This window comes from Curcuma longa, chromosome 1 (assembly GCF_044706935.1).
Source record: "Curcuma longa cultivar G26 ecotype Majalengka, Jawa Barat chromosome 1, ITB_CL_G26_1.1, whole genome shotgun sequence".
NCBI classification, from domain to species: Eukaryota; Viridiplantae; Streptophyta; class Magnoliopsida; order Zingiberales; family Zingiberaceae; genus Curcuma; species Curcuma longa.
The window spans coordinates 6,087,350-6,098,066 of NC_133861.1; the positions used below are offsets into that span (position 1 = coordinate 6,087,350).

General features: G+C 44.1%; 1 protein-coding gene across 1 annotated transcript; it reads left to right on the plus strand.

Moving 5' to 3' along the window:
- The first annotated feature begins 7,326 nt into the window (after nucleotides 1-7,326).
- LOC141823164 (ABC transporter G family member 14-like) lies at nucleotides 7,327-10,207 on the plus strand. Its single transcript, XM_074710425.1, has 6 exons — nucleotides 7,327-7,424; nucleotides 7,571-7,835; nucleotides 7,906-8,707; nucleotides 9,041-9,229; nucleotides 9,290-9,468; nucleotides 9,554-10,207. Exons 1-6 carry the CDS (start codon nucleotides 7,327-7,329, stop codon nucleotides 10,205-10,207), a joined length of 2,187 nt encoding a protein of 728 aa, XP_074566526.1.
- Nucleotides 10,208-10,717: the final 510 nt, after the last annotated feature.

A 10,717-nucleotide genomic window follows, 5' to 3' on the forward strand; every position in this document is an offset into this window, starting at 1 on the left:
CATCACAATTTCACATACAACTGCTAACAACTATAACTATCATCGAATGAGCATGGTTTGACATGCAATGTCTCACTTTTCTACAAAAAGTAGAATATGTCATTCCAATGGCCTCACACGGTCGGCCCCATGACCATTTGTGAAGAAGTAAATCGAGAAACTACAATTGATCACATATCATACTATACTATATAATTATCAAAGGTAAAGGTAACTCAAGCTCATCCTCGTTCATGCAGCCAACGTGTGGTCAAGGAGAGAAATTGACATAACTACTAATTGTCCTGAAACAATCTCATCGTTCACAAGTAAATTATCCAATGTTATGTATGAGTTATGTACGTTATGTCTCATGTTCATTGTAAAAGTGTGCCAACATTAACGATAATAAAAAGACTAAATCATTTTATATGTCAAAAACAATTAGATCATACTGCATTATTGTCTATCAATCCAATGAAATGATATCTGCGTATAAAATCAATTGTGCATCTGTGTTCCAGGAATCAGCTTTTATGTAATACATAAAGCATAAAGAAAATCTAAAACCTAGCCTAGTAAACTAGAGTGGTCGAATTGACAATGGATGCCACTTGTAGGGAGGAATTTGCATAGAGAATCTACATTCTCTGCTTCACCTAGCCATGAACAATCCCACATCGCATAGATGAAAATTTATTTGGTCGCCTTCTCGCACTTCGGATAGCGTTACTCAGACATGAAAAGTAGAAACTAAAAACGCCAGAGAAAATCATACCTGGAAGCTACGAACACCTTTGAGAAGCTGAGGCACAACGTCAAGTACAATGGCGGAAGCGGACAGCATCAACCCTAGTCGTGACGTCAGGGGAGAGGTCTTCACGGCATCGGCGACGAGAAGTTGGCGATCGGCGGTTGGATCGAGAAAGTTGGGAGAGAGGTGTTCCGCGGGAGGTCGGCGCGTGAGAGATGGGCGAGGCAGTAAGAGATTTGGGTTCGAGCTCGATTTGTTTTTCCTAAGTTTGAGTTTGACTCGAATTCGATTCAAGCTTTAATTCTTAAGTTCGAATTCAGTTCATAATGAAATTAAATAGTTTACGAACGGCTCGAGTTCAGTTAAAAAATGATTCATTTTAAAGTTAAACGAGTTTAGTTCAAGCTCGATTCGAAAATAGTTCATTTAAAAGTTAAAGAAGCTTAGTTTGAGTTTGACTTATTAATATATAATATTTATAATTTATGCTATACATATATATATATATATACACACACGTTTGTGAGTCTGTTAATAAATACGTTCGTGAGCCTTTAAATGGATATGTTTGTGAGCTCATAAACCAAATACTATTAAGCTCAAGCTCGGCTCGATAATATTTTCGAATTCGAAATCCGACTCGATCTCGGCTCGTTAACTTAATTGAACGAACTCAAATGAATTTTTTTCAAATCGAGACTCGAATAGCTCGCGAGCAGCTGGGCTTGTTTACACCCCCATGGCCAAGTTATTCGACATTTCTCGATTCAATTAGGTTTGATTCGCCTCGAGAAACGGCAAACACACAACCATTATATATATATATATAGAGAAACAAATAAAAAATATCAAAAATTTAAATTTAAATAAGACTAATATATTAAAAGTTATTTTAAAAGTATTTTTTTCTTTAATTTTTTTCCATTTTATTTTGTCCTCTTACTAAAGCATTGACGTATCTAAATTAGTTGACTCCAAAGCACTAGATTAGCCAAATATAAATCAACTAGTTGAGATAAATAATTTTTGTATTTATTATGGGTCGGTATGATTGAATCCAGAAGATCAAAATTCGATTCGATTCGATTCGATGACACATCAAATAGAAGAATTGATTTCAGGATTGGCTGAATTGGTCCCGTGCCCCAACTCAATATTCAATCAAGCACCTTAACTTGGTATTCAGTCAGGTCGGGCCGACGCAGACAAGAGAATTGATTCCAGGATTGGTTGAATTGGTCTCGCACCTCAGCTCGACGACCCCGACTCGATATTTAACCAGGTCAGCCCGACGACCTCGACTCGGTATTCAGTCAAGTCGAGCCAACGACCCTAACTCAGTATTCAACCAGGTTGGGCTGATGAGCTCGACTCGGTATTCAGTCAAGTCGGACCAACGACCCCAACTTGATTGGCAGCTCAGAAAGGGGTCCAATACCCAACTCGACATTAGGCTCAGCTTGAGATCTTACACCCGACCTTTCTCAAAGCTTAACTCCAGCTCAACAGTCGACTTTGAGGTTTAAGTCTAAGCTGCTCCACCCAATCACCTCCCCGCTGCATCAAGTCCTCACCCTCCAAGTCCATCTCAGTCGATCTCGGCTTGGGCACTCTCTGCCACCCACACTCCTTCTACTCAACGCCACGTGTTATTCTTAACTGACTCTGTTCTGTTCAATCCTTGATTTAGCTAAGCAAGTTATTGCAAGAATGACGCATGCAATGATATAGTAACATATCCCCCCATTAATAAGGAATGATAGTACTGGTTGATGTCGTATAAATCCATATCGGTATGGGTGATAAGACTTTTCATCACTATGACCGAGATAAGATGTTCTCCTTACCCAGATGAGACATTTCTTCCGATAAAATCTTCCCTCAGGAATACTCTCCTTAATTGAGATGATCCCCCCATTAATGCAGAATGATAGCACTGACTGATGTCGTATTGGTATGGGTGATAAAACTTTTCGTTACTATGATGGCGATGGGATGTTCTCCTTACCCAAATGAGACATATCTTTTGACAAAATCTACCCTCGGGGATACTCTCCTTAATTGAAATAAGACAGTTCTCTAGTATTCTCTTTCATACATTTATATATCTCTCTCTTCTCACACGAATACAGGTATGCACCCTAATAGACTCAAAATGACTCATTCTCTACGCATCCTCTCTTCTTCCTCACCGATTAAGAATCTGATTTGAACGTCGGAGTGGTTGAGTCAGGACACTCCTTTGCCTTCGTTTTTACCTCCTTCCTTTTGTTGTGTAGAGTTTGGTGGCGCACCAAAGTTAGTCATTCATGTTCCTCGTTACGCATGAGAAGCACTTGATTGTCAACCTACTTGTCAGGTGGCTAACGACTCGTCTGGAGGATGATCTCTGTAGGAGATAGAGGTGGGCCGACTAGAGGGAGAGTGAATTAACGGATTAAGAAATAAAGAATAAGCACTCGTCTTTTTTAAATTTGGTTGCAATTGGATGGTTGCTTCCAAGACAATTGAAGCTCAAGAAACTCCTTTAGGCAAAAAAAAAAACTTTTACAAGTTAAAGTACACAGACTTAGAGAGAGTTTACAAGTAAAAATTTAAATTTCTAACTCTAAACTTCTAAGCCTATTTATAGTCTTAGACAGTTGATCTTGACCGTTGATCGTAGATAGGATTTTATCCTAGCTATTGATCCGTAGATAAGATCTTGATTATTGATATGAGATAAACTTAAATCTCAACTATTGATCAAAGATAAAATTATCTGTGATGAGAAATATATCTTTATCGATTAATAAGGCTGAGCTTTATCTTCTTTGATTAAACCTTCGGGCAGTTCAAAAATTTTTATCTTATTTAATTAAACCTTCGGCTAACCTTATCCTTTAATTGTCTTTGCCTCGAAGCAATCCTTTAAGCTTAAAAAATAAAGTTTTCGTTTCCTTTTTATCTTCACAGCTTCTTAAGGGCTTTGTTTGGTCTTCAAAGTCAAGTGTCAACCTTTGACTTGATCAAAAATCAACAAGGTTAACTTTTATATAAATGATGTTGGGATGATTTCTGGCCAACCAAAGTTAGGCTCACTCGAATTTGACTCTGGCCTTTCACTCCTCGAGCGTACTTCCTTTTGGTTTCTCGTCCTTTGGATGTCATGCACGTCCTTCTTACTCCACCGGTAGACTCTTTCGCAACTTCCGCATCTCTTGGATTGCACCGAACTCGTCGGCTCACTTCCCCGCACAATTCTTCTGATCCGGTACGTCTTACGCTCAATCTTCTCTGTTTCTAAGTTACTACACACTTAGCAGAGGGATCAGAACAACAATATGACCTGACTAACTTGGTTGATCACATCAAAACTAATCGGTACACTAATAATCTCAACATGTCTCTCCACATTCTCTCGTCTCACTCATCGGTTATAGATTTAACTTGAACATCGGAGGGCATCCTTAACCTCCATTCTTACCTCATTTTTTCTTTTTGCTATGCAGAATTTGGTGGCGCACCAAAGTTCGTCATTCACGTTCCTCGCTGTGCAGGGGAAGCACTTGACCATCAATCTACTTGTCAGGTGGTCGACGGTGACTCGTCTGGAGGATGATCTCTGTAGAAACAATGTTGAAAACCATCCCTCTCCCTTTTTGTCCTGTCAATTTCCTTTGCGTCCAATTATTTTCTACTTCTGAATGAATGAAACGAGTTTAAAAATTATCGATTAGCATAGTTGATTAAATTTGGTTAGATGCTTGCCCTGTAGTTCATTTTCTTACCTTAATGGACTTAAAGATATCTTAGAATTCTCTTCACCGGTGCACTGTACTAATCACCTTAATAGTCTGCAAATTCTGATTGAAAACAAAGTTCAAGATCAAAGTTATTTAAAGCAAGTCAATGGTATAAAAAAGCTAAGGATATGAATAACAAAAGAAAGTGCTGCTACATGGGAAATTGTACTGTTCAAATTGCTGAAACTCCCAACACTATTTGCCTGTGTATGTGTTCAGTAAAGGATAGGCAATTTCCACAGTTTGCCTCGGCCCTGAATAGTTCAAGATCAGAGTTAAAAGAGACACAGTCGCCACAAGTGAGATGAGTCTCGGAGCATGATAAAGTAGCTCTTGGTGTTTAGTCACCCTCAACCAAATATGCATGCTAGGGAGGAATCCATAAGCTCATGCATGCCACTTTAAGTTCCCATCCAGTACCATTAAGTACAAAGTTTCCTCCACAACTCATTATTTTTTCCAGTATTTTAGATTTTAGGCAGATCCTTTCGAGCGACACGATGATGGATATTTAACTTTAAAGGATGTTGGAGCATCAGCTGTGGATTCTGTGACATCGCTGTTGGTCAGCAAGCCATAGAACACCATCTAGATGCGAGCAGTTTGGAGAGGGGATCGATCGACAAGTTTTCTACTCGAATACTTTGATCAAAATTAAACTAGTTCTAGTTCATGCCGTCTTTCTTTCATCTCCATGACACATCATGAAACTTACTGCCACTCAGCCATCAACTCTTTTCTTTCGATCGTCAGTGCACCAATACCAAACATGGTGACTCTTGTTTCCACAAATACTCTCCAAAGAACCTTAATACTTTCTCGGGGAACCTCGAATCTGATTCGACGACTTCGTATATTTTATCTCACCTTGATCCTCGAGAGCTCAACTATCAGCATCGGAACTCTATCATCAAGCTTAAACAAGTAATAATCCTCGAGGTTTACATAGCTTGGCAGGTATTCTCGGATTGGCAAGGCAATGCACGCTCGACATTATTCAGGTCCACTCATTGAGGCTTGAACAGCAACGTCCACTAAGATAGTGTAGGACACCATGAGAATATGGAATGGGGCACCCTCACTAAGCTCGACTGGTGATCTTTCTCAGAGCCTTTTCAGAAATCTGATGTCACCTTCCCACCATGCTCGATCAACTCGAAGCATTTAATTTATCTGCTGAATGAAATGCAAAAAGATAAGAAAAAATATTTTACTTTTTACATGCATGAAAGAAACGATTTTGTTCTTGCAGTTGCTGTACTCCTGTTGTGTTCATCCTCGCAGCGGATGATGCCAAAATTGGTTGGCTTTTGCAGACATGATTGGTCACGGTGTTTGCTTTGCATGCCTATTGAGTTGTTAGGACATCGATTGAAGCTGCAATCATCTATGTATGTCTTTTCTCTCTTTCTCTTCAGAACAGTAAAATTGCATAGGCAACTTAGACCTGTTTTCCATCAAGTACCTGTATCATGAATCATACTGCTTCTCTTACTGTAGTTTCAGGTGGGAAAGAGGAGAGAATTTGAAGTAGAGATCTATTCATCTCCCATGCCAATTTCTTTGGTAGCAAAAGCTAAACCGAGCTCTTTTGCTTTTCTGCAATTCACTCATTATCAGGAATAAAAATAGGCAACAGAAACCTTTTCCCAGAAGCTAAAGTCTTGTCATTATTATAATTTAAGGAGTGATAATTTTTTATTGGCCTGGATCATCATCAGCACCATCGTAGTGCGACTCCATTAATCTTTTCCACTTTGCCAAAGATAACTTAGTTTAGGCATCGAACTGAGACTTCATCCTTCTCCAAGGCCATCACCTTCGATTAAAGTTGCCGTAATTGCAAGTGGCCACTGTTGAAACACACTAGAACTCGCAGCTGCTCCACGCAAACTCCCATCAATGGCTAAATCTGATCTCCTCAGGATTCTGTGACCCTTCGCAAGAGAGAAGACCCTCAGTTCAATGGTCTCGCTATAACTTTTTTTACTCTTCTTCTGCAGTGATTGACGTACATCGGTGCATGCAATTGCATGTTTCATCACCACAATCAAAGCTCTAACAATGATATCTTGATTATTAAATAAGATAACCAACTTTTGCTTGATATGTTGAAACGTTTGCGAGATGAATGGCATTAGATTTTGCTCATAGGGGCGAGTAAACAGACAGAGATCGAGAGATTTGGGACCTACCACCATGGATTGCTCCCAATCATTGATTATGATCTTCCAACTGTGTTTGTTTGCCCCTCGTCGACATTTAAACTAACCCAACAGTAATGGATCTAACTTATAGTGCTCATCATTTACAAATCCCGGCAATGAGATCTCGTGGGCGGCCTACAATTTGAAGTATCTTGCTCTGCCATTATGTCTCACTGGTTTAGAGTAAAAATATAGACCACGTTGCCTAATGAATCCATTGGCTGGTGGAAAATTTTTGCAATTTGCTTTTCTATTATTTTCCCTTCCTTTTTCAACTTCCTTTTTCTTCTCCGGGAAAGCACAGAGCTTCTGTCTCCTCGGCACTCAGTGGAAACAGGGGAGTTCTGACAATCTTTAGATTTTTCGATTGAATTGGAATTTAAAATTATTGTTTTTCAATGGCCTTGCTAGCTAGGGATAAGTTCAAGAAGCAGAGATGGTTCGTTCGCACCACCAAGCATCACTTCCATGTTCTCTTTTTGGTACATGCATGCACACTGCAAGAAGATGTTCTGCCTGCCCTGAGAGATTAGATTCTCCTGCAATGGTCTTAAATTTTACACGCCCTCTCTCTCTGCGTGGTCTCGAATTTGCACCGTCAATGAGTTCACCGTCCCACTTGGATCTGAAAAAGCCACAATCCATAAAGCTAGATAACTGTAAATTACACTGCGTCTTCACAGAACATTTTGCTGCACTGTACTGAATCGAAAAGCTCTGTATTTTTGAAGGAGCGTGAGGTTATGAGAACGATACTGATGATCGATTAAGGTTTTAATGATTAAAAAAGACCAGAGGGTTGTGTTGGATTTGCAGGAAAAATTGCAATTATCTTTTTTTTAAAGAACAAAAAGCGAGAGCAACAAAGCTTGTTGGTGGGCCGCTCTCCATCGCCTTCTGATCCCCTCGTCTATATTTATGCAAGCAGTTTGTGTGCGCTGTGCTTTCTCCTTAACCATTCATCGACCACCACCACAGCCTCCGACGAGCACTTCCTCATCTGTAGTTACTATGTCGACGCATGACCCTGAACCAACTCACTCCGGCGCCGGACCTCATCTCACTCATTGCCCGTCGCAGGCTTCTTCAGTGTTTCCTATCACTCTAAAGGTAATTCAGTTTAATCGCTAGCTGCGTAACAGTTTGGCATGAGTTATATGATTGTGATCGATGTTGACAGTTCGAGGAGGTGGTGTACAAGGTGAAGGTAGGCGGAGAGCGAGGATGGTGGCGGAGAGGGGTGGCGGCGAAGGAGAAGACGATACTGGAAGGGATCACCGGCGTGGTGTGCCCCGGGGAGGTGCTGGCCATGCTCGGCCCCTCCGGCAGCGGCAAGACCACCCTACTCAGCGCCCTCGGAGGGAGACTCGGAGGCAGACTCTCCGGTAAGGTCACCTACAACGGGCTCCCCTTCTCCGGAGCCGTCAAGCGCCGCACCGGGTTCGTGGCGCAGGACGATGTGCTGTACCCGCACCTGACCGTGACGGAGACGCTCACCTTCACGGCCCTGCTTCGGCTGCCGCGCACCCTCTCGCGGGCCGAGAAGGCCCGACAAGCCCAGCAGGTGATCGCCGACATGGGACTCGGCCGCGTGGCTCACAGCATGATCGGCGGCGCCCGCGGGGTGCGCGGCGTCTCCGGCGGCGAGCGCAGGCGGGTCAGCATTGGGCTGGAGCTGCTGGTTGACCCCAGCCTGCTGTTGCTCGACGAACCCACATCCGGCCTCGACTCCACCGCTGCCGCCCGCATCGTGGCCGCCCTCCGCCGCCTCGCCGACGAGAAAGGCCGCACCGTCGTCACCACCATCCACCAGCCTTCCAGCCGCCTGTTCCGCATGTTCGACAAGCTCGTGCTCCTCGCCGAGGGCAGCGCGATCTACTACGGCCGAGCCTCCGCCGCCGTCGACTACTTCGCCTCCGTCGGATTCGCCTCCCCGGCCGAGGGGGTGAACCCAGCCGACCTGCTACTGGATCTCGCCAACGGTACGTCCCTTTCGTTTCCTCCAAGACTCCATTTTCCTAATCTAATCATAATCATCATATCGTTCATACCACGTGATTTGAGCCCGCACTGACCCAGCAAGCGTGGCCATATGAAATCCATCACTCCCTCAAATCTACTGCGTCTGCATTGTCTTCTTCCTGACGTCAACTACTCGTGTCCTCCCATGATTGTTCTTGGTGCCTTTTGCAACTTTTTAATGCTAAATCCCCTCCCTAATCTCCCAGTCTTATCCGCTTAATCATTTCAAAGACGAGCCTTAACTTTCCCCCGATTGACTCGTGGAGTGGCGTGCTGTTGCATTGGTTGGGCAGGGATTGCGCCGGAGTCCAAGTGCGCGAGCGAGACCGGCGACGCCGGCGGCACGCAGCGGGAGCAGAAAGCAGTGAGGGAGACGCTGGTGAAGGCGTACGAGCGCAACATCGCTACCCGGTTGAAGGCGGAGCTCTGCGCCGTGGAATCCAACGACTACGGCTACACGAGAGAGATGGCCAACGCCGCCAGTAAGTTCCCTTTAGCTCTCGATCAATGTCGGTGATTGTATTAACGTATGAACTAAATAGTGAAGAGAGAACAATGGTGTACGAGCTGGTGGGAACAGTTCACGGTGCTATTGATACGGAGCCTCAAGGAGAGAAGGCATGAGGCTTTCAACAAGCTAAGGATCTTCCAGGTCCTCAGCGTTGCCACGCTCGGAGGTCTGCTCTGGTGGCACACTCCTCCGTCCCACATTCAAGACAGGGTAATCGATCAATTCGTTCATCCACGATTGTTTGTGAGCGAGATTTTGATTGAATAAATGATATGTTTGTGTGTGTGATATGCAGACGGCGCTGATCTTCTTCTTCTCGGTGTTTTGGGGCTTCTTCCCTCTGTACAACGCGGTGTTCACGTTCCCGCAGGAGCGGCCGATGCTGCGCAAGGAGCAGGCCGCCGGCATGTACCGCCTCTCCTCCTATTTCTTCGCGCGCACGGCCGGTGACCTCCCGATGGAGCTCGCCCTCCCCACCGCCTTCACCATCATCCTCTACTGGATGGGCGGGCTGTCCCCGAGCCCCGCCGCCTTCCTCCTCTCCCTCCTCGTGCTCCTCCTCAGCGTACTGGTGGCCCAGAGCCTCGGCCTCGCTTTCGGCGCGCTCCTCATGGAGATCAAGGAGGCCACCACCCTCGCCTCCGTCACCACCCTCGTCTTCCTCATGGCCGGCGGTTACTACGTCCAGCACATTCCCCCCTTCGTCGTCTGGCTCAAGTACTTAAGCTACAGCTTCTACTGCTACAAGCTGCTCCTCGGCGTCCAGTTCTCCGACGGCGACACGTACGAGTGCGGCCCCGGCGGCGTCACCTGCCCCGCCGCGGAGTTCCCAGCCATCAAGGCAGTCGGCCTCGGCCACGCCTGGGCCGACGTCGCCACCATGGCCTCCATGATCGTCGTGTACCGCGTCGTCGCCTACCTCGCCCTGCAGCACCCCCAACGCCGGTGAGAGGAAACAGAAGACGGAGATCATGAAACAGAGGATCGGAGAATAATCAAGCGACGGCAAATGAATGAAGTCTCTCTTCTCTGTATTTTTCCAACAGTGGGGATTTGTATAACAAGGATTAACACAGAGGGATTGATACGAGCTCCCGGAAAATACAAATTACAAAATAATAATGGAAGGATTGATGGACACTTATGCCCTGTTTATCTGGGAGAATGGATTTAAGAATTGAAGAAAAATTTTAAATTTTTTACTGTCTATTTTCACGAAAATGATCGATTATTTATCTTTTGTTTATTTAATATGAAATAATAAACGGATAGATTTATAAATTCATCCATGAATTAGTTTTTAGATAATTTTTTATCTATTAAAATCTGACGGAATTTATATAATAATATCTTGGTTGAGTGAGACTTAAATCAGAAAGGTATGATAATCAAATCGGAGGATGATTGAATTGGACGGAGTTTGATAGTTTGAGTCGGAGAGGCCGGATGATCGAACCGG

Coding starts and splice junctions, on each gene's coding strand:
- LOC141823164 (XM_074710425.1), top strand. CDS start 7,327: ATGAGTTCACCGTCCCACTTGGATCTGAAAAAGCCACAATCCATAAAG. Junction 7,425..7,570: donor ACAGAACATTTTGCTGCACT/GTACTGAATCGA, acceptor TTTTTTTTAAAG/AACAAAAAGCGAGAGCAACA. Junction 7,836..7,905: donor TGTTTCCTATCACTCTAAAG/GTAATTCAGTTT, acceptor CGATGTTGACAG/TTCGAGGAGGTGGTGTACAA.